The 23,413-nt window shown below is 55.9% G+C and overlaps 1 protein-coding gene across 1 annotated transcript in view; it reads left to right on the top strand.

Moving 5' to 3' along the window:
- LOC133360143 (neurogenic locus notch homolog protein 1-like) overlaps positions 1-23,413 on the top strand; it is a 123,390-nt gene that overhangs the window by 69,318 nt on the left and 30,659 nt on the right. The window contains exons 4-14 of the mRNA XM_061578729.1: positions 671-865; positions 1,149-1,292; positions 3,867-3,989; positions 5,774-6,007; positions 6,696-6,851; positions 8,774-8,959; positions 13,691-13,804; positions 19,973-20,086; positions 20,641-20,874; positions 22,160-22,270; positions 23,013-23,205. Of these exons, the coding sequence (XP_061434713.1) occupies positions 671-865; positions 1,149-1,292; positions 3,867-3,989; positions 5,774-6,007; positions 6,696-6,851; positions 8,774-8,959; positions 13,691-13,804; positions 19,973-20,086; positions 20,641-20,874; positions 22,160-22,270; positions 23,013-23,205 (1,804 nt within the window). The remainder of the gene's footprint in view (positions 1-670; positions 866-1,148; positions 1,293-3,866; positions 3,990-5,773; positions 6,008-6,695; positions 6,852-8,773; positions 8,960-13,690; positions 13,805-19,972; positions 20,087-20,640; positions 20,875-22,159; positions 22,271-23,012; positions 23,206-23,413) is intronic.

Here is a 23,413-nt window from a genome sequence, read left to right as displayed (position 1 = left end):
CTGTGACGGTGGTGACTGTGACGGTGGCGCCGACGGTGGCGGTGACGGTGGTGACTGTGACGGTGGTGACTGTGACGGTAGTGACTGTGACGGTGGTGACTGTGACGGTGACGGTGGTGACTGTGACAGTGGCGCCGACGGTGGCGGTGACGGTGGTGACTGACGGTGGTGACTGGCGGGTGGCGCCGACGGTGGTGACGGTGGTGACTGCGACGGTGGTGACTGCGACGGTGGTGACTGCGACGGTGGTGACTGCGACGGTGGTGACTGCGACGGTGGTGACTGCGACGGTGGTGACTGATGGTGGCGGTGGTGGCACCGACGGTGGTGACGGTGACGGTGGTGACTGTGACGGTGGTGACTGTGACGGTGGTGACTGTGACGGTGGTGACTGTGACGGTGGTGACTGTGACTGTGGTGACTGTGACTGTGGTGACTGTGACGGTGGCGGTGGCGGTGACGTTGGCGGCGCCGACGGTGGACCATGACACTCACCGCTTTAAATGTCCACGCGACGACGAGCCACTTGGTTGAGCCATCGTCTGTGATGGCCAGGGTCGCGACGTAGCAGCTCTGTGTTTGGCTTTGTTACCTAGTTGAAAATTACTTTTTATTTTTTTTGTAACTCAACTGGCAGCTCATAGATTTTTCACCTTTTTTCCGCTCGCAGGGGAGCTGTGTCAGCGGCCCGAGCCGTGCGCGTCCGCCCCCTGTGCCCACGGCGGATCGTGCACGGCGCTGGCGTCCCAGTACCGCTGCTCGTGCGCGCCCGGCTACCGCGGCGCCGACTGCCGCGCCGACGTCGACGAGTGCTCCGGGCCCGGCAAGCCGTGCCGCAACGGCGGGACCTGCGTCAACACCATCGGTGAACGCCGCACCGTCGGTGGTGGGGGGTGGGTGGTGGGGGGGGGGGGGGGTGGTGGGGGGGATGGAGGGAGGGAGGGGTGGAGAGGGAGGGAGGAATGGAGAGGGAGGGATGGAAATGGAGGGAGGTAGGGAGAGATGGAGAGATCAACCAGGGCAGCCGCTGGATTCCAACCGCCACTGCTGGTCCGCGTCACCGCCCCGTGATTAACCGACTCCTCTCTCTCTCTCGCCCGTACGCTTGCGCCCCCCTCCACCCCCCCCCCCCCCCCCCCCCCCGCCAGGCTCCTACGTGTGCCAGTGCCGCGCGGGCTACGGGGGGCGCGCCTGCGACAGCGCCCACGTGCCTTGCTCGCCCTCGCCGTGCCTCAACGGGGGCACCTGCCGACAGCCCACGGACGAGACCTACGACTGCACCTGCCTGCCAGGTGAGTGCGCGAGCGGTCGATGTGAAGGCCGCTTCCCGAGGATTCGAGATGGGAATCTTGAATCCCTGAACTGTAACTCAACGCCACAAACCCATAACCCCCCCCGAACAACTAACACCTCTTCTTGGTTCTTTCGGTAAAGTCACGTAGAAGGGAAATAATAGAATAATAGAAATAAAACATAATAAAATATAATTCTCACGACGTTTCGGCCACAACGCAAGAACAGGTCTGTCGGAAAGCCATTCAGACGCTCTCTTTCCGACAGACCTGGTCTTCACCTGAGGACGGCTGCTTGCGTTGTGGCCGAAACGTCGTGAGAATTATTTTATTATGTTTTATTTTTATTATTTTATTATTTCCCTTCTACGTGACTTTACCGAAAGAACCAAGATGATGAATCCCTGCAGTCACGAAAGCTTTAAATCGAAATATAATAATATTATATTAGAATATTATTGTATTATATTATTATATAATTCAATTTCATTATTTTATTATATTAGTTTATTTTAGAATGTTTTATTTTTATTATTTTATTATTTCCCTTCTACGTGACTTTACCGAAAGAACCAAGACGATGAATCCCTGCAGTCACGAAAGCTTTAAATCGAAAACTAACACCTCGGCCATAACTCGTGACCTCTCGTGCTGGGTGCCGTTCGAGCTGATACCGTCAAAGTGTCGCGACGGATAACTCTACTTCAAAAGGGGAATCCTGAATCCGTCTGTGCGGCGCTCTTGAAGTGTCGTCTCGTTATGTGCTCTGTTGGCTTGGGAGGCATCTCGAATCCAAAGGAGCTTTGCCCATCTTGTGGAAGTTGTAGAAGGGCTAGAGAGCTGAAGTTTGGCACGTTATCAATTCCGTCATAGACGTATGTCAACAAAACTCTTGTTTATTTTAAGGCCCACTACTGAGCTTCACTTAGGGGGGGGGAGGCCCAGGCCTGGTTCGGTTAATGGTCACCTGGTGTTGGTAGGCCGCGAGCGGGAATCGTATTCGGCTACGCCGCGTTTCGTCGCGCGGCGTGGCACTACCGGCTGTGCCACCGCTCCCCGCCACACACCGATAGCCGCCGTTCGCCAACGAAGTGAGGGTGACGTCAACCACGTTCATACACGCTCACACTCCACACGCAACAGCAGCAACAACAACAACACGTTAACCGTCGGTGCGGTACAATGAGCCGTTGATAAAGTCCGATGGTAACGGCGGCTTTTTACGCGCACTTTGTTTTGTTACTTACAGCGCACGGCACAAACGTGAATGGAGTTGTGGGCTGTTTTTTTTCTGGTTAAAGGATGTTGAATGGCGCGGCCATTTTGTCATATCCTTCCGCCCCGCTTGGCACAAAGTGGCATTATCAGGGGCGTGAAATTTTCCGGCTGGAGAAAGAGGGGGCCGGCGGCCGCATTGTAATTTTAGCCCCGTTTGCTTTCCGCCAACATTTCCTGCGATTGTTGTGGGGTTGATGATGATGATGATGATTTGATTTTTTTTCTCCGTTTGTTAAAACACCCCAGCGGCGACTCCGACCGTAGTCCCACAGTGCCCGGGCGCTCGCTGTCACGTGCTCCTCCCGTGTACATGGCGGCATGACGCTTTGGGAGGGGGGTGGGGGGGGATTTGTAATCTTAGGTTTTTTCGGTAAAGTCACGTAGGTAAAAAATACAATTAAAAATTAATAAAAGTAATAATAGAAATAATAAAATAATGAATCACGACGTTTCGGAGGCAACACAAGTCTCCGTCATCAGGTGGGACCGTCACAGCCAGATGTATCAAGTGAGGCAAAAATTCCAAGATACAAGTTGAGGGAGGGAGGGGCTTATCTGAATGTGGTAGCCAATGAATGGAACGTATTGGGAGGGGGGGTGGGGCTTAAAGAGAGTGAATGTGGAACTGTTGGTGCACCTGCACATGCTAGAAGAGAACGAAAATGCCCATGTTGTTTTGCCCAGTGTTGGTTGACAATCATATACAAAAGGAGAGTACTGTTCAACGCTGGGGAACTTAACACTCGGACCAAGCGAGTGCGTGCAGTTGTTGTGTAACACGGTCGTCGCGCATTTTGAGAGTTGTTGTACCATTGATAATTGTTTTTTTACCCTTCTATCTGGCAACAAAACTGACACCTTTTTTTACAAGGAGTCATGTTTGCATTGACCACAACACCTGCAGCCATGTAGGCACATGTTAATTGGCCCCATAACACGTTGACAATATATGGAGAGGGCCACAGAGCTTGGGAAATTGTTGGCGTCAGCTCGCCCACGTGGCGGCTGCTGCTGCTGCTGCCATCTCGCTTGTGTCTGTGGTTCCTCCTCCTGGTGCCTCTTGAGTCGTCCCCGATCTCAGTCGCCCTCTCTCCCAGTCGCCCTCTCTCTGAGTCATCTTCTCTCTCTCCGAGTCGTCCTCTCGCTGTCCCGAGTCGTCCTCTGTCTCTCAGTTCTCTCTCTCCCAGTCGCCCTCTCTCTACGAGTTGTCCTCTCCTCTTTCCGAGTCATCCTCTCTCTCTCTCTTCGAGTCGTCCTCTCGCTGTCCTGAGTCGTCCCCTCTCCCTGTCCGCGCAGGCTTCCTGGGCCTGCACTGCGATGTCAACGTGGACGACTGCCAATCCAACAACTGCCAGAACGGCGCCACCTGCGTCGATGGCGTCAACACCTACAACTGTCACTGCCCCGAGGAGTGGACCGGTGAGTGTGGTGCCGGGCGGTTCCTGTAGCCGCTCCTCTTACCTGCTGCACTTGCCTGATGATTGCTACACAGGCATCACCGCCCCTCCACCCACCACTGACACCACTACCCTTGGCAGTTCCATTAATTATTTCTCTTCATCGCGGTGCGTGGTAGCACCCTCTAGTGGCCTCCTATAAACACACCTCTTACCTGCTGCACTTGCTTGATGATTGCTACACAGTCATCACCGCCCCTCCACCCACCACTGACACCACTACCCTTGGCAGTTCCATGAGTGATTTATATTCATTGCGGTGTGTGTGGTAGCACCCTCTAGTGGCCTCCTATAAACGCTCTTCTTACCTGCTGCACTTGCCTGATGATTGCTACACAGGCATCACCGCCCCTCCACCCGCCACCAATGTCGCCAACGACGCTTGGGCAATGCCATGAATTAAGTATCGTCGCGATTCATTGCTGTGCGCGGTAGCACCCTCTAGTGGCCACTGTCGCCGCACGTGCCAGTTCCGTGCGGACGGTACGTGCCTTGGGTGTGATGACGACGACAACGACGATGATAATATTTCGTTTCGGCGCGATTTTGACACCGTGTGTCAGCTCGTCTCATTTGAAAGGGGCCACCCCCCCCCCCAACAGTGGCAGCTGTCCCCTGTTGCATCGTCAGAAGGGGACCCAGTGGGCCCCATCTAATGGGCATCGGTCTGCCGCCAGTAGGGAGGAGCGATGGTCGCCGCTGTGTAATCCCAATGGAGTGTAAGACGTAGTAGGTCTCGGAGACTTTGGAGACCAACATTGTCCACGATCGAGGTTCAAAAAATATATTTATGTTTTAGATGGCGTCGTTGAAACCACCACCACACCCACCCACCACCGCCAGACGCGGCCAATTAGTCAAAGTTGCGTCGCGTGAATCAAAACGTGGCCAATTCGTTACCGTTTGAGCCACGCGCCGGTTGCGTGTCGGAGAGCGTAAACCCGCGACGTTTACCGATCCGAGTGCCGTGCGACGTTTCGCTGGCAATCGCAACCGGCCTCGTCGGGCAAACCTCACCAATCGGCTGCTTCGGGTGGTGGCGGGGTCGAACGACGCGCTCTGGTATCAACGCGAACTGACCCCCCCGAAAAAAAAGAACCCCCTTGTCATCCCCCCCTCCCCAATCGAGGAATTTAGCGGTGTGATTTTTTTTCATGTTTGGGTTGGACCCTGTGACACCCGGCACGCACCGGCCTGCTCTTTTGCGGGGAACCTTGTCCACTCGAATTTAGTTTTTAGAAAACATTTTAATTTGTTTTTCACGTTTTTTCACACCACACTGATTGGGTACACCACACCGGTTAGTACACACACACCGGTTGGTTACACAACACCGGTTATAGATTTGAAGCTTTCGTGACTGCAAGGATTCATACTCTTTGGTTTTTGTTTCGGTAAAGTCACGTAGGTAAAACAATTAATAAAACAAATGAAAACAACTGAATTAAATCACGACTAAAGTTCTTTTGCTGTGCCTTTTCACACCTGGTGAGGGAGGCTTGTGTTGCCTCCGAAACGTCGTGATTTAATTTAGTTGTTTCCATTTATTTTCATTTCATTTATTTTATTAATTGTTTTACCTACATGACTTTACCGGAAAAAAAAACAAAGTGTACACAGCACCGGTTGGTACACACACACCGGTCGGTTACACTGATGACGACGACAACAATACTGATGACGATGCTCCTTGCGACGTCTTTGCTAACAACGGCGGCGGTGACGGCGGCGGCGGCGGCGGCGCAGGCCAGTACTGCACGGAGGACGTGGACGAGTGCCACCTGCAGCCCAACGCGTGCCTCAACGGGGGCACGTGCCACAACACGCACGGCGGCTACAACTGCGTGTGCGTCAACGGCTGGAGCGGCGATGACTGCAGCGAGAACATCGATGACTGCGCCAACGCCGCGTGCTACAACGGCGCCACGTGCCACGACCGCGTCGCAAACTTCTTCTGCGAGTGTCCCATCGGCAAGACCGGTGGGTAGGGGGTGGGGGGGGGAGGGGGAGGGGTGGGGGCGGGGGGAGGGGGGGGGAGAACGGCCCTCTCGAGTCGATGGTCACCAGCGACTCGCGCAGAGACCCACACAGACTCGTACAGAGACCCACACAGACTCGTACAGAGACCCACACAGACTCGTACAGAGACCCACACAGATTCGTACAGAAATCTAGGATCGTACAGAGACCCACACAGACTCCTACAGAGAACCGTAGGCTCCTACAGAGACCCGCAGACTCCTATAGAGACCCACGGAGACTCGTATGGAGACCCACCGAGACTCGTTTAGACGGAGTTGCGATGAAGCTGGGTTCTCTGCTAGGGTTCTCTGCCTGCTCACCGATGACCGCACTCGCCTCCGGTGGAGGTGGAAATTCCACATTGGCATGGCAGGCGCCGGTCATTCCAACCGGGCGGTGCTTACTTACGGAGTGTCGCCACTATTGTTGGTGCTCACCATCTGTGTGTGTCCGTCCGTGTGTCACGTCGTCCGTGTGTCACGTCTCTCTGTGTGTCACATCGTCCGTGTGTCACGTCCGTCCGTGTGTCACATCGTCCGTGTGTCACGTCTCTCTATGTGTGTCCGTTCGTGTGTCACGTTCTTCCGTGTGTCACATCGTCCGCACGGTGCCACCCTCTCGCCCTCTCCTCCCCCACCCCAACCAGGCCTCCTGTGCCACCTGGACGACGCGTGCGTGAGCAACCCGTGCCACGAGGGGGCTCTGTGCGACACCAACCCCATCACGGGCAAGGCCATCTGCACGTGCCCGCCCGGCTTCTCCGGCGGGGCCTGCAAGCAGGACATCGACGAGTGCTCCATCGGTACGGCGAGGGCAGGGGGCGGCAGGGGGCGGTCCGTCGTTGCGAGTTGAGCCAAGAATTGGGAGTTTCGTGTTGAGTCTATGGGTAGTGTTGAGTCTATGGGCAGTGTTGAGTCTATGGGCAGTGTTGAGTCTATGGGCAGTGTTGAGTCTATGGGCAGTGTTGAGTCTATGGGCAGTGTTGAGTCTATGGGCAGTGTTGAGTCTATGGGCAGTGTTGAGTCTATGGGCAGTGTTGAGTCTATGGGCAGTGTTGAGTCTATGGGCAGTGTTGAGTCTATGGGCAGTGTTGAGTCTATGGGCAGTGTTGAGTCTATGGGCAGTGTGGAGTCTATGGTGCAGTGTTGAGTCTGTGGGCAGTGTTGAGTCTGTGGGCAGTGTTGAGTCTGTGGGCAGTGTTGAGTCTATGGGCAGTGTTGAGTCTATGGTGCAGTGTTGAGTCTATGGGCAGTGTTGAGTCTGTGGGCAGTGTTGAGTCTGTGGGCAGTGTTGAGTCTATGGGCAGTGTTGAGTCTATGGTGCAGTGTTGAGTCTATGGTGCAGTGTTGAATCTATGGGCAGTGTTGAGTCTATGGGTAGTGTTGAGTCTATGGGTAGTGTTGAGTTAATGGGCAGTGTTGAGTCTATGGGCAGTGTTGAGTCTATGGGCAGTGTTGAGTCTATGGGCAGTGTGGAGTCTATGGTGCAGTGTTGAGTCTGTGGGCAGTGTTGAGTCTGTGGGCAGTGTTGAGTCTGTGGGCAGTGTTGAGTCTATGGGCAGTGTTGAGTCTATGGTGCAGTGTTGAGTCTATGGGCAGTGTTGAGTCTGTGGGCAGTGTTGAGTCTGTGGGCAGTGTTGAGTCTATGGGCAGTGTTGAGTCTATGGTGCAGTGTTGAGTCTATGGTGCAGTGTTGAATCTATGGGCAGTGTTGAGTCTATGGGTAGTGTTGAGTCTATGGGTAGTATGTAAGTAAGTTGAACTTCCTTTGCACCGTACGTAGCCGGCCGCGCTAATCGGAGGTGCGGGGGGAAGGATGACAAACTAAACACTGCAGGCAGTTCTGAAGAAATGAGTTTGTCAATCTAGTAGACGATGATTTAAACGTGGCCACACAGCTCCCAATGGCTTTCTAATATCGGAAGGAAGAGCGTTCCAGACGGCCGCGCGATGAGGTGTAAGCAATGCCGTGGTTTGGGAAACGGATATTTGACGGAGACGTTGCTGAATTATTTTGGTTGTCGGGAGTCGTCGTCAGTTACTCGAGACCCGTTCATCGCTTCCGTCGCCCAACCAATCGGTGTGTGCCGCTGGACGGGAGGTGCCCGGCGGTGATATGTGATGCCTACGGCACCGGCCGTGGCCGCGTCACGCTGGGCGTGGCTCTGTAGGGGGGGTTTCCTGCCTTCGGTGAAGCAGGATGCTTGCGGCGGTCGCTATTTTAAGGGGACCTGACTAACAGTTTGTCTGTCCCTGTGTGTGCATCTCTCTGTGTCTGTCTGTCCATTGGTGGTACGATCCGTCCATCTGTCCGTCCGTCCTTCGCTCTATCCTTTTGTCCATCGATCCTTCAAATCGTCTGCCTCTCCATCCGTATGTAAATTTTTCCTTTTCCTAATCTGTCCATCCGTCCGTTTGTCCACGTGCCTGTCTGTCCATCCATCTCCCCTTCTCTCCGCCTGTCCACCCATCTCTCCGCACGTCCACCCTTCTCTTTCCGCGTCCACCCTTCTCTCCACCTGTCCGCCCTTCTCTCTGTGTGTCCACCTTTCTCTCTGTGCGTCCACCCTTCTACCTGCCTGTCCGCCCTTCTCTCTGTGCGTCCACCCTTCTCTCCGCGCGTCCACCCTTCTCTCCACCTGTCCGACCTTCTCTCTGCTCGTCCGCCCCACCCCCCATCTCTCCGCGCGTGCGCCCTCCCCGCGTCCCCGCCGCGCACGCCCAGGAGGGAACCCGTGTGAGCACGGCGGGCGCTGCATCAACACGATGGGCTCTTTCCGCTGCCACTGCCTGGGCGGCTACACGGGCGCCCGCTGCGAGATCGACGTCAACGAGTGCCAGTCGATGCCCTGCCAGAACGACGCCACCTGCCTCGACCAAATCGGAGAGTTCACCTGCATCTGCATGCCCGGTGAGGCGCGGCGTGTGGCGGCGTGCTGGGGGGGGGGGGGGGTGGGAGAGGCACGCGCCTGGGCACGCCACGCGGTGGGGACACGGTGGGGATAGGTGGGGACATGGTGGGGACATGGTGGGGATAGGTGGGATAGGTGGGGATATGGTGGCAGTGGGGACACGGTGGGGATAGGTGGGGACACGGTGGGGATAGGTGGGGATATGGTGGGGATATGGTGGGGATAGGTGGGGACAGGTGGGGATATGGTGGGGATAGGTGGGGATAGGTGGGGACACGGTGGGGACGTGTAAGAATATGGCGGGGACACGCGGGGGTACATGCGGAGGGATACGGTGGAGATGTGGGGGGTGGGGGGGGATGCAAGCGTGCCCTGCCGGAACGAGGCCTACCTGCCCTTGATCAGATCCGGGGGGCGGTGATGGGGTTGGAGTGGGAGGGGGTTGGAGTTGGGGGGGGGTTGGAGTGGGGGGGGGGGTCACCTGCAATCTGCCTGCACGTTGAGACGCGCGGCGTGGGAGCCGGCACGCAGAGGGAGCCATGAGACTTGCAGAGAGGCCCCGGAGGTGGGGGGAGAGAGAGAGAGACACTGGGGGAGGGGGCTGGGCGGCATGTTGTTGTAACGCACGCACGTCTGGGCCACGTCAAGGTCGACTCGGCCTTGAGACCGTTTTTATTGTGCCAGGTAAGGCGCCCCCACTGAGCTGCGTAGTTCTGTTTGGGAAGTGACCCTGGCTATATCACAAATGAGAGCTCGGCGAAGTGGCTCATTGCGTGGAGATTTGCAGCAGCCCAAATGCTCTGAAACGCGTGTTGACGTCGATTCTAAACGTGGAGGTGGTGAAAACCGGAAGACCCGGAGAAAAATCCACTCAACTACGGGGAGAGAGACACCGCAAACTCCAAATATACAGCAGCAGGCGTCAGGGTCGGGATCAAACCCACGACCTCCTGCATACCAGGCGAGATAGTTAACATCTCCTCGCCACCAAAGCGCTCAGGAGACAAATGTGCTCGCTTGACAACAACAGTACCTGCCGTAACAGGGTGTTAAATACTAAACGGCGGATCTGTGCATGTGTGTCGGTGTGTGTGTGTGGACCGGTACCGCCTGGATCTCTGTGGCATTCAGGAGGTCCGGTGGACCGGTTCTGGCTCCTGCCACCATGAGGGGTGGACAGTCCTCTACTCGGGGCAGGAGACTGCCAAACAACAGGGTGTGGCTCTTCTTCTGAACAAAAGAATGAAGGGGGCGTGGGAGCGTGGCGGTGAGGTGTGGGAAGCTGTAAGCCCCAGGATACTTTGGGCTCGCCTTCCCATCAACCAGAGGCGAGGAGTGGTGGTCGTGGTTACTTATGCCCCCACCGAAGACGAACATCCGTGGAGGGATGCAAGCAAAGCCGATGAGTCAGACGCTTTCTATGACCTCCTGTCACAGGTGCTGGCTAAAGTGGCCACTCGGGACAGAGTCATCTTGTTGGGTGACTTCAATGCCCGAGTTGGTCATGATGCTGGCACCTGGTCTGGAGTGATTGGAAGGCATGGGCCAGATCAGCTCAATAATAACGGTAGGAGGCTGCTAGATTTTTGTGCAGCCCATGGGCTTGTAATTACCAACACGCTCTTCCGGCATCGGCGCATCCACACAACATCATGGATACATCCCGGGTCCAAGCAAGAACATCTGCTGGACTACATAGTGACGGACCAGCGAATGCGAGCCCATGTCCTTGACACCAGGACCTACCGTGGAGCTGATCTGCCCTCTGACCATCGACTAGTCATCTGTAAGATGCGCCTGCCTTTCTTCCACTCCGGTGGTGGGTGTACACCCAGGATCCCATTCCAACCAAAAGTGGCCTGGTCTCAGTTAGCTGATGAAAGTTGCAAGCGAGAATTTCAACATCGCTTGCAGCTGGGGTTGGCATCGTCCCCCACTCCACCTGATGTCGAGGGTAAATGGGCGAGGTTTAAGACTGTGACTCATGCTGCTGCAATGGCTGCTTTGGGTACGTGGTCCAGACCTCCCCAGAAACCCTGGCTGACAGAGGAGGTGTTCAGGTTAATTGAGAAAAAGCGACAGGCCCACTCTCATCGCCTACAGCATCCCACGTCAGAGAATGAGGAGGTTTACCGCAGCCTTCGCTCGGAAGTTCGGAGAGCCGTAAGGCGCTGTAAGGATGGATGGTGGTCGCGGGTTGCTGAGGAGATGGAGTCTGCCTCAGTGGCCCGTGATCACAAATCACTATTTAACTCCATCAAAAAAGTAACCTGCAGCGCCACACCTATTACCATCATTAGAGGAAAAAACGGTGATCCAATCTCCGACCCCCAGGAACAGGTTTGCAGATTTGCTGAGCATTTCTGTGAGGTCCTGGGGGAGGGAAATTCTCTCAGCCAGGAAAACATCATGGCACAAAGTGGTGATAACCCTGCTGAGGCTGCGGTGCCTCAAATATTGGAAGAGGTCACCCCCTGTGAGTGGCTGGCTGAGGTGCCAGCTGTTGAGGAAGTACTGAGGGCGATCCGGAGTCTGAGACCAGGGAAGGCACCGGGCAGAGATGATCTCCCAAGCGAAATGCTGAGGGAGGGTGGCGTTTGTGCACAGACTGCCCTATATGACATCATAACAACAGTCTGGACCACTGGACGGGTTCCGCAGGACTGGAAGGATGCCCTGGTGGTCCCCCTCTTTAAGAAGGGGGACCGTACCGACTGTAACAACTACAGGGGCATCTCACTCCTCAGTGTGCCGGGTAAGGTCCTGGCAAGGATTATTCAACATCGCCTTGCTAGGCACGCTGAGGAGAGGCTTGCGGAGCCCCAATGCGGTTTCAGGAAAGGGCGGTCCTGCACAGATGCCATATTTTCTGTCCGTCTGCTACAGCAGAGGTGTAGGGAATTCCAAAAAGACCTACATCTCTGCTTTATTGACCTGGTCAAGGCCTATGATACCATCAGTAGGACTGGGCTCTGGGTTGTTCTTCGTGCTTTCGGAGTCCCTGACCCTCTGCTCACGATCATTAAGGACCTTCATGATGGTGAGCGGGCCCGGGTAAAACTACGTGGCTGGGAGTCGGAGCCTTTCCCTGTACACCTTGGGGTGCGACAGGGATGTCCTCTGGCTCCCACATTATTTAACATCTATTTTGACCGCGTAGCTCGTGAAGCCTTCAATAGCTGTACCGGGGGAATTTCCATTTGGTACAGATATAATGGGAGGCTGATCGATGCCCGGGTGCGATCAAGGGATGGCTCCCTATTGGTCAACCACGTTATGTATGCCGATGATTTGGTAATAGCTGCTCATTCAGAAGAGGAGTTGGAGACGCTGCTGCTGAGACTGGAGCGTGCCACTAAGAGGTGGGGCCTTACCATCAGCCCCACCAAAACTAAGCACCTGCCTGGGTATTTTGTACCATCGGACACTCCACCCCCACAACTCCCAATTGGTGATGGGGCAGTTGTGGAGAGAGTGGAGAGTTTCCCATACCTGGGCAGTGTGCTTATGACCGGCTCCAGTTTATCAGCAGAGGTCTCACTCCGAATCAGTCGAGCGGCAATATCTTTTCATCGATTGCGTAACGCTGTGTGGAAGCTACCTGGTCTGTCGCTCCGCACGAAGCTTCAGGTCTTCTCGGCCACGGTCATTCCCTCCCTTCTCTACCCTTGCGAAACGTGGACCCCCCTAGTGGAGCATCTTCGCCGGTTGGAAACATTTAGGCTGGCCTGCCTACGATCCATCCTGGGTTTAACCAGGCTGGATTGTGTGAGGAGCTCACAAATCCTTGAAAGATCTGGGCAAAGTCCCATCAGTGAGCTCCTCCGGCAGGCAAGGCTGCGTTGGCTGGGTCATGTAGCCCACATGCCCAGCCACCGCATGCCTAAACAGCTTTTGTTCGGCCGGATCGAGGGGGCTAGACGGGCGCGGCACGGGCTGGAGAAGAGATGGAGTGATGTGGTACAGGAGGACGTGGAGCTGAGTGGACTTGCCGATGACTGGTACCAGCGGTGTCAAGATCGGCCTCAGTGGAGGAGGCTCGTGAAGGACGCTACTGGGCAGTTGGAGGCAGTCGCCCTCCAACAACAACGGAGGGCGGAGGAGCGACGCTCACAACAACGAGCGGAGCGCCGGGTGGCTAAAGCACAGCAAGTTGGTACAGTAGGGGGCACAGGTGGTGCATTAGCCAGTCATCTCTGTCATCTCGGTCAGTCGACCCGTGGCACCTGGGTCTGCCCCGTGACCTCCTGCCAGCGGGCTTTCGACACTTCACGTGGCCTCAAGGTGCACTTGGCCTGGCACAAGCATCGTGGTGACGTCACCGCCACTTAGTGGCGAATGGCGGTTGTTGTTGTTGTGTGTGTCTGTCTGTGTGTGTGTGTCTGTGTGTTATGGGGAGCGGTAGTGTAGCAGTTAGCGCGCTGCGCTATGAACCTGGCGACCCGGGTTCGATTTCCGCTCACGGCCAACACCAGTGACGATTATCTGAACCGGTCTCGGGCCTCCCCTAGGTCGACTCAGCCTTAATTGAGTACCTGGTGCGGTGTGTAAACATCGCCACTGGGGAGACAAAGGCAGTCAGGCGTGGTGCTGGCCACCCACCCCCTCGTTCGTGTACCGTTCCGGCCTTCATAGGTGCTCGCTAACAGCACTTGCCCCTACAATCTGTTAAGGCTATGTGGGGGATCTTTATCTTTGTGTGTGTGTGTCCGTGTGTGCGCGTGTCCCAGGCTTCATGGGAGCCTTCTGCCAGATCAACATCGACGAGTGCCAGAGCAATCCGTGCCTGAACAAGGGCGTGTGCACGGACAAGCCCAACGGGTACCACTGCGACTGTCGCTCAGGTGAGAGGACCAACGACACGCTGTGACGACAACGACAACGACGATGGTGATCCTGAAGACGATGATGATGACGACGATGATGGTGACGATGATCATGATGATGATAACGACGATGGTGACGGTGATCATGATGATGATAACGACGATAGTGATGATGATGATCATGATGATAACGACAATGGTGACAGTGATCATGATGATGATAACGAAGATGGTGATGATGATCATGATGATAACGACGATGATGGTGACGATGATCATGATGAGGATAACGACGATGGTGATGATGATGATCATGATAATAACGACAATGGTGACAGTGATCATGATGATGATAACGAAGATGGTGATGATGATCATGATGATAACGACGATGATGGTGACGATGATCATGATGAGGATAACGACGATGGTGATGATGATGATCATGATAATAACGACGATGATGGTGACGATGATCATGATGACGACGACGACGATGATGACGATGATGAATACGGTAGTTTGCGTTTTAGTTTGTTATCCTTCCCCAAGCACCACTGGTTACCACGGTTGGCTTCGTACGGTGCGAAAGACGTTCCAACACACGTGCGTACGCACACAATTATGACGATGACGTCGACGGCGATCGCAACGATGGCGAAGGCGTTTATTTATTTCTATTTGTTTATTGATTTTTTTTGTGTATGGCCAGTTGCGTTGCCACGTCACTTGGGGGGCTGTAAGCCGATGGCTCCGTGCCACGCGATTTATTTATTTATTTCCCCCCGGCGGTTACAACCGCCACGGCAGCTACTCTGCGTAGCTTTTTGTCATTCGCGGCACGGAAAGCCGATGGGGCGCAGCGTATTTGTAAACGTTTCTCTTTTTAGCGCTGGTTTGCGTCTCCTCACAAAGTATTTGGAGCAAAAAAGGCGTTGGTCAAAGTGTCCAGTTTTCTCCGGGAGCGAGTCTCTAAGAGCCGCACGACTTTACCATCGAGGCTCACTCATATCGGATCAACTCTCCGGGAGTTACTGTGACCTCCCGTTACACACGGACACGCAGAACCAATCTGTTGTTAACCCCTTGGTCAAAGTGTCCAGTTTTCTCCGGGGTGAGTCCCTAAGAGCCGCACGACTTTACCCTAGAGGCTCGCTCGTATCGGATCAACTCTACGGAAGTTACTGTGAACCCCCCCCCCCCCCCCGCTTTTTACACACAAGACCGATACAGGAGCCACAGCACACAAACACTTTCAACCTCATTTCGTCAGCGCTAGAAAGCATTTTTTTTGTTTTAAAATCCCCTGGACAGTCTGGGACAACAACAACAAAATAGAGCTTCATGGCTCATCGGATTCCTGCCCGCAGTCTAAATAAAGACTCTGCTTTTTGTTTCTTAAACGCCCCGTCACTACGACTCCCCTTTTTTGACCGGCGAAACAAAGACACGTTTAATTAGGGGTCGAAGTTGACCACCGCTTGGGGTCACGGAGGTCGCGGCGTGGCGTGGTCGGGGGTCGGGGGTCGGGGGTTGGGGGTTGGGGGTTGGGCGGGGACACAGCGGCGAGGACAATGAAGACGCTCGCGACAGGGCGACGGAGCGAGTGACTGAGCGACGCCATCGGCCATGCCGGTAGGCGGTGGCAGGAGGAGGAGGGGAGGGGGGAGGAGGGCCAGAGGGGAGGGCCGAGTAATCATGGTTCTCGCCGAACAATGCCGTCTCCGCGCGGTGACGCGGCCGTGGCTTGGCGGCGGTGGTGGTGGTGGGGGAGGTGGTGGTGAAGCGGCAGATGGTTCGGCCGTGGACGGGACGACAACAACAAAACCTCCTCCTCCTCCGCCGCCGCGGTCGGCCGATGAAAAACCGCGACGCACAGTGGAAGCCTTTGTGTGTGTCCCTGGGTGGGGGGGGGGCGGCACGTGACATCCCTCGCTCGCTCGCTCGCTCCGCACTCTCCGCTCTTTGCGCTCTCAACAAAAAAAAACGAATCACGATACCCGGAGTGGTTTCTGTGCCCGCCCGCCCGCCTGCCCGCCGCTTTGTCAAACTCTGGGGTTATTTATTTGTTTGAATGTTTTGGTTGGGGGGGGGGGAGGTGCTGGTGGTGAGAGAGATGAAGAGAGACTGGAGGTTACGGCGGTGGGCGTGGTGGAGAGATTGAGGGATGCAGAGGCACGCCCGGTGATGGAAGAGAGAGTTTAACAAGCAGTAGTAATAGTTTGGCTTTCCCGACCAATATTATAATAAAGTTTTCTTCTTTTGGGTTAGATCCTGTAAAATATAAATGTGTCATTAACCCAACGCAGCCAATCGGTACGGTTGTGTCACTTGAAACCAAAGCTGCCAATTCGTTACTTAGTTCAGCGCTAACAGGTCGTGTGTTGGAGAGTTAAACCCACCGCAACATTTACAATTAGAGTGGCCGTGACGTTTCGCCGGTAATTACGACAACAACAACCACCAGCTTCATGGGGCGAATTTTTTTTGCCAGAATCGTGGTAGAGAGAGACACGCGCAGTCAGAAGCGTGGAGAAGCGAGCGAGCGAGAGATAGAGACTGGGCGAGATCTGGAGAGGGACAGACAGACAGAGAGATTTGCAGGCAGGCCACGTGCTCTCTGCTTCTGCCATTGACGATCATCGAGGTAGGATCCAGTCTAGCTCCCAACAGGCAAAGGTGCAGCCCTGCAATTGCCTGCTCACGCACACTGCTGGCAGCAAGGGGCCTCTGCTACAGGGTCCTCAAGTATTTTGGCTTCGTTGAACTTCTTTCGCACCTAACGTAGCCAACCGTGCTAATCGGAGGTGCAGTGTTGAGTCTGTGGGCAGTGTTGAGTCTGGGTAGTGTTGAGTCTGTGGGCAGTGTTGAGTCTGGGTAGTGTTGAGTCTGTGGGCAGTGTTGAGTCTGTGGGCAGTGTTGAGTCTGTGGGCAGTGTTGAGTCTGGGTAGTGTTGAGTCTGTGGGCAGTGTTGAGTCTGGGTAGTGTTGAGTCTGTGGGCAGTGTTGAGTCTGTGGGCAGTGTTGAGTCTGTGGGCAGTGTTGAGTCTGTGGGCAGTGTTGGGTCTGTGGGCAGTGTTGGGTCTGTGGGCAGTGTTGGGTCTGTGGGCAGTGTTGGGTCTGTGGGCAGTGTTGAGTCTGTGGGCAGTGTTGAGTCTGTGGGCAGTGTTGGGTCTGTGGGCAGTGTTGGGTCTGTGGGCAGTGTTGGGTCTGTGGGCAGTGTTGGGTCTGTGGGCAGTGTTGAGTCTGTGGGCAGTGTTGGGTCTGTGGGCAGTGTTGGGTCTGTGGGCAGTCTTGGGTCTGTGGGCAGTGTTGAGTCTGTGGGTAGTGTTGAGTCTGGGTAGTGTTGAGTCTGTGGGCAGTGTTGAGTCTGTGGGCAGTGTTGAGTCTGTGGGCAGTGTTGAGTCTGTGGGCAGTGTTGGGTCTGTGGGCAGTGTTGGGTCTGTGGGCAGTGTTGGGTCTGTGGGCAGTGTTGAGTCTGTGGGCAGTGTTGAGTCTGTGGGTAGTGTTGAGTCTGTGGGCAGTGTTGAGTCTGTGGGTAGTGTTGAGTCTGTGGGCAGTGTTGGGTCTGTGGGCAGTGTTGGGTCTGTGGGCAGTGTTGGGTCTGTGGGCAGTGTTGGGTCTATGGGGCAGTGTTGAGTCTATGGGCAGTGTTGGGTCTATGGGGCAGTGTTGAGTCTATTGGTAGTGTTGGGTCTGTGGGCAGTGTTGGGTCTATGGGCAGTGTTGAGTCTATGGGCAGTGTTGGGTCTATGGGTAGTGTTGAGTCTATGGGGCAGTATGTATATTGAACTTCTTTCGCACCGTACGTAGCCAACCGTGCCAATCGGCGATGCGGGGGCAGGGACGACAAACTAAAACGCAAGAAGCAATTCTAAAGAAACGAGCTTTCAATCGAGATGACGATTTCAAAGTGCACCGTCGCTCCGGTGATCGTTCTGTCCCATCGCGGTGCGGCGGTGAAAGACCACGGGTTGTGCCGCTGGACTGGAAGCTCGGACACAATCGGCACGGCGCTGCACGTCGCAACCCCGCACGCACCGTGCTTGACTGGCGCTGCATGCGCGTGCCGTGCTGTGCACACGCTGCACCCACGCTGCACGATGCCGCACGGCGTTGCACACTTCGCAACACTGCACGAACGCTGCACGATGCTGCAGCATGCACAGTGACGAATTCTGTGCCATGCTGCACGCTGCACCACGCTGCACCACGCTGCACCACGCTGCACCACGCTGCACCACGCTGCACCCCCCCTCCCCCCCCCCGCTGTCTGCACGGGGCCGGCTGCTCAATGCGCCCATTGTTTGTGGCTGGGCCCTGACGATGAGCGGTGGCGCTCTGGGAGGGTCAGCAGCTTGTTTGCAAATTAGGTGTTAGTCTGTGGGTAGTGTTAGTCTGTGGGTAGTGTTAGTCTGTGGGTAGTGTTGAGGTCTGTGGGTAGTGTTGAGTCTGTGGGTAGTGTTGAGTCTGTGGGTAGTGTTGAGTCTGTGGGTAGTGTTGAGTCTGTGGGCAGTGTTGAGTCTGTGGGCAGTGTTGAGTCTGTGGGTAGTGTTGAGTCTGTGGGTAGTGTGAGTCTGTGGGTAGTGTTAGTCTGTGGGTAGTGTTAGTCTGTGGGTAGTGTGAGTCTGTGGGTAGTGTTAGTCTGTGGGTAGTGTTAATCTGTGGGTAGTGTTAATCTGTGGGTAGTGTTGAGTCTGTGGGCAGTGTTGAGTCTGTGGGTAGTGTTGAGTCTGTGGGTAGTGTTGAGTCTGTGGGTAGTGTTGAGTCTGTGGGTAGTGTTAGTCTATGGGCAGTGTTGAGTCTGTGGGTAGTGTTGAGTCTGTGGGTAGTGTTAGTCTATGGGCAGTGTTGAGTCTGTGGGTAGTGTTGAGTCTGTGGGTAGTGTTAGTCTATGGGCAGTACGTATGTATATTGAACTTCTTTTCGCACCGTACGTAGCCAACCGCGCTTATCGAGTTTTGATGACAACTCCAAATATACAGCAGCAGGCGTCAGGGTCGGGATCGAACCCACGACCTCCTGCACACCAGGCGAGGTAGTCAACATCTCCTAGCCACCGCGGCTACTGCACACATTTTACCCCACCACACACGGCCTGCCCATCGACCAACTGTGCTGTACCCATGACACCGCTGGGGGGAGGAGGGATTTTAATAAACTAGCGCCGTTGTTTCATCTTCCGGGAGATGTAATCGAACCGGAGGCCTCTGCATTTGCGAGTGCCCCTGTACGGACCATTGGACCCGCTGTGACAGCTTCAGTTTTTAGTTTCATTTATTAGGTATAGCCCTGTGAGCCATTCGGCTCTTGAATCGGGTGCAACCGCAACAAACAAAAAAACAAAAACATGAACAAGAAAACATCTTAAAGTGACTATGTGACTATGTGCAAACAGACAATCCAGGAAAAGACAGCAAAATATTGCAGAAAAGACACCGTGGGATGCAAATCAAACAACAACAACCACAAGACAACTTGGATTAAGGCCACTACAACAAACAAACATGGCCAAACCAAAAAACTTTTCGAAATCACCAAAATAAAGCCATAAAAGCAATGTAACAGTGATCATAGGAACTGTGACCGAATTTTCACAATAAACGACATAAACAACGTGTACCACCAAACCCTGCAGCCATAGCTGGCTGCATGAGTCACTCCACAACAGCAGGAGCATCAGTCGGAGTATCAACATTTTTCAATGCACCTCTAAGATCAGCACACTAAATCAAAACACAGGTCATACTTTGACAGCTTCTGTGCACTGCGTGTTAATATCTTCTTGGTTCTTTCGGTAAAGTCACGTAGAATGGAAATAATAAAAATAAAACATAATAAAATAATTATCACGACGTTTCGGCCACAACGCAAGCAGCCGTCCTCAGGTGAAGAACAGGTCTGTCGGAAAGACAGCGTCTGAAGAACAGGTCTGTCGGAAAGACCTGTTCTCCACCTGAGGACGGCTGCTTGCGTTGTGGCCGAAACGTCGTGAGAATTATTTTATAATGTTTTATTTTTATTATTTTATTATTTCCATTCTACGTGACTTTACCGAAAGAACCAAGAAGATGAATCCCTGCAGTCACGAAAGCTTTAAATGCGTGTTAATAGTTGGTGTGTTCCCCCTCTCCGCTCCGCTCCCTCCCCTTCCCCTCTCTCTACCTCTCGCCTTCCTGTGCCGCAGGTTTCACGGGCAGCATGTGCCAGATGGACATCGACGAGTGTGCCAGCACGCCCTGCCTCAACGGGGCAAAGTGCATCGACCTGCCCAACATGTTCGACTGCGACTGCCCCGAAGGTTCGGATTCCTCGAAACATTTCGCAAAAAAAAAAATGTTTTATTATAATAATTTCTATGGATCTTCTTGGTTCTTTCGGTAAAGTCACGTAGAAAGAGAAATTAATTAATAGTAGAATGCGACATTTCGATTGCAACACAAGCAATTGTCATCAGGTACAAATGAAATAGAAAACAAACCTAGTATAAATTTCGATTTAAAGCTTTCGTGACTGCATGGATTCATCTTCTTGGTTCTTTCAGTAAAGTCGCGTAGAAGGGAAATAATTAAATAATAAAAATATTAAACATAATAAAATACAATTCTCACGACGTTTCGGCCACAACGCAAGCAGCCGTCCTCAGGTGAAGAACAGGTCTGTCGATTTCAGACGAGTTTCTGAACCCGGGGTCCCCCTTGTGGGCCCCTTATCCCCCACCCCCGTAAGTTGACTTGGCCTTAAACGTGCCATAGCAATTCCTCCCCCCCCAACATAGTCGCGCGCCACTTGCCCCGACATCCCGTGAAGGCTACGCCGCTGCGGCGGTAACTTTGCCCGCGTGTCCCGGCGCAGGCTTCGAGGGCGAGCTGTGCGAGGTGAACGTCAACGACTGCGACCCGGACCCGTGCCACCACGGGCGCTGCCAGGACGCCGTGGCCGGCTTCACGTGCGCCTGCCTGCCGGGCTACATGGGGCCTCGGTGCGAGAAGCAGGTGAACGAGTGCCTGAGCAACCCTTGCCAGCACGAGGGCAAGTGCGTGGACCTCGTCAACGGATACCAGTGCACGTGCCAGCCCGGCACGGGAGGTGGGTGTCGTAGCTCGCAAGGCTCGGCACTGCTGCTCGCAGTCCACACCGCTCACCGCTCACCGCTCACACAGCCCACACCGCTCACCACTCCCAGCCCCCACCACTCACCCCTCCCAGCCCCCACCACTCACCCCTCCCAGCCCCCACCGCTCACCACTCCCAGCCCCCACCACTCACCCCTCCCAGCCCACACCACTCACCCCTCCCAGCCCACACCACTCACCCCTCCCAGCCCCCACCACTCACCCCTCCCAGCCCCCACCACTCACCCCTCCCAGCCCCCACCGCTCACCACTCCCAGCCCCCACCACTCACCCCTCCCAGCCCACACCACTCACCCCTCCCAGCCCACACCACTCACCCCTCCCAGCCCCCACCACTCACCACTCCCAGCCCACACCACTCACCCCTCCCAGCCCACACCACTCACCCCTCCCAGCCCACACCACTCACCACTCACCGCCCACACCACTCACCCCTCCCAGCCCCCACCACTCACCCCTCCCAGCCCCCACCGCTCACCACTCCCAGCCCCCACCACTCACCCCTCCCAGCCCACACCACTGACCCCTCCCAGCCCACACCACTCACCCCTCCCAGCCCCCACCACTCACCCCTCCCAGCCCACACCACTCACCCCTCCCAGCCCACACCACTCACCCCTCCCAGCCCCCACCACTCACCACTCCCAGCCCACACCACTCACCCCTCCCAGCCCACACCACTCACCACTCCCAGCCCACACCACTCACCACTCCCAGCCCCCACCACTCACCACTCCCAGCCCACACCACTCACCCCTCCCAGCCCACACCGCTCACCCCTCCCAGCCCCCACCACTCACCCCTCCCAGCCCACACCACTCACCACTCCCAGCCCCCACCACTCACCCCTCCCAGCCCACACCACTCACCCCTCCCAGCCCCCACCACTCACCACTCCCAGCCCACACCACTCACCCCTCCCAGCCCCCACCACTCACCACTCCCAGCCCACACCACTCACCCCTCCCAGCCCCCACCACTCACCACTCCCAGCCCACACCGCTCACCCCTCCCAGCCCCCACCACTCACCACTCCCAGCCACACCACTCACCCCTCCCAGCCCACACTGCTCACCGCTCCCAGCCCCCACCACTCACCGCTCCCAGCCCACACAGCCCACACCGCACACACCACTCACCGCCCACGCAATCCGATGAGCTATGAAGCTCTTTCTTCACAGATGCCCAGTGAATGATGACGCCGGCTTGACCCCGTGACACCCCCCCCCCCCCCCCAGGCACCAACTGCGAGACGAACTACGACGACTGTGCGAGCAGCTCGTGTGACTACGGCGTGTGCAAGGACGGCATCAACAGCTACGAGTGCGTGTGCCAGCCCGGCTACACAGGTAACGACGCGCGCCACGGGCACACGCGTGACGTACGCGCGTGACGTACACGTGTGACGTACACACGTGCCGCCACTCGCGCACCCACCACCGTCGACGTGGAGGAGTGCGTGTCGTACCCCGTGTCCCCGTGTCCCCGTGTCCTCCCGTGTCTCCCCGTGTTTCCCCGTGTCTCACCGCTCCCGTCTCCCCGTGTCTCGCCGCGTGTCCCTTGTCTTACCGCTCCCGTCTTCCCGTGTCTCGTATCCCCGTGTCTCACCGCTCCCGTGTCCCTGTGTCCCTGTGTCTCGCTGCATGTCCCGTGTCTCGTGTCTTCGTATCTCGTGTCCCTGTGTCTCACCACCCGTGTCTCCCCGCTCCTGTCTCCCCGTGTCTCGTGTCTTCGTGTCTCGTGTGCCCGTGTCTCACCGCTCCTGTCTCCCTGTGTCTCGTGTCTCCCCGTGTCTCGTGTCTCGCCGCGTCTCGTGTCTCCCCGTGTCTCACCGCGTCTCGTGTCTCCCCGTGTCTCACCGCTCCCGTCTCCCCGTGTCTCTCGTGTCTCGTGTCCCCCTTGTCTCATGTCCCTGTGTCTTTCCGCCCCCGTGTCTCTCGTGTCCCCGTGTGTCACCGTGTCTCCCCGTGTCTCCTCGTGTCTCCTCATGTTTCCCCGTGCCTCGTGTCTCGTGTTCTTGTGTCTCCCCGCCCCCGTGTCCCGTGTGTCCCCCCCCCCGCCCCCCCCCCACGGCGTGTCCCCCCCCCGCAGGCCCCGCGTGCACCATCGACGTGGACGAGTGTGCCTCGTCGCCGTGCCACAACGGCGGCACGTGTCGCGACGGCGTCGACGGCTTCACCTGCGCCTGCCCCGACGGCTTCCAGGAGCCGGCGTGCATCGAGGAGCTGGACGAGTGTGCCAGCAGCCCGTGCACGCACGGCGGATGCCTTGACGATCGCAACGGGTGAGGCAGGGCAGTCTGTGAGTGTGTGAGTAGTGTGAGTAGTGTGTGTTAGTAGTGTGCTAGTAGTGTGTGAGTAGTGTTAGTAGTGTGTTAGTAGTGTGTGAGTGTTAGTGTGTTAGTGGTGTGAGTGTTAGTAGTGTGTGTGAGTGGACGAGTGTGCCAGCAGCCCGTGCACGCACGGCGGATGCCTAGACGATCGCAACGGGCG

Source organism: Lethenteron reissneri, chromosome 67 (genome assembly GCF_015708825.2).
Source record: "Lethenteron reissneri isolate LAM-NWPU_2019-01 chromosome 67, ASM1570882v1, whole genome shotgun sequence".
Taxonomy (NCBI): domain Eukaryota; kingdom Metazoa; phylum Chordata; class Hyperoartia; order Petromyzontiformes; family Petromyzontidae; genus Lethenteron; species Lethenteron reissneri.
This window is presented reverse-complemented; position numbering and strand designations above follow the sequence as displayed.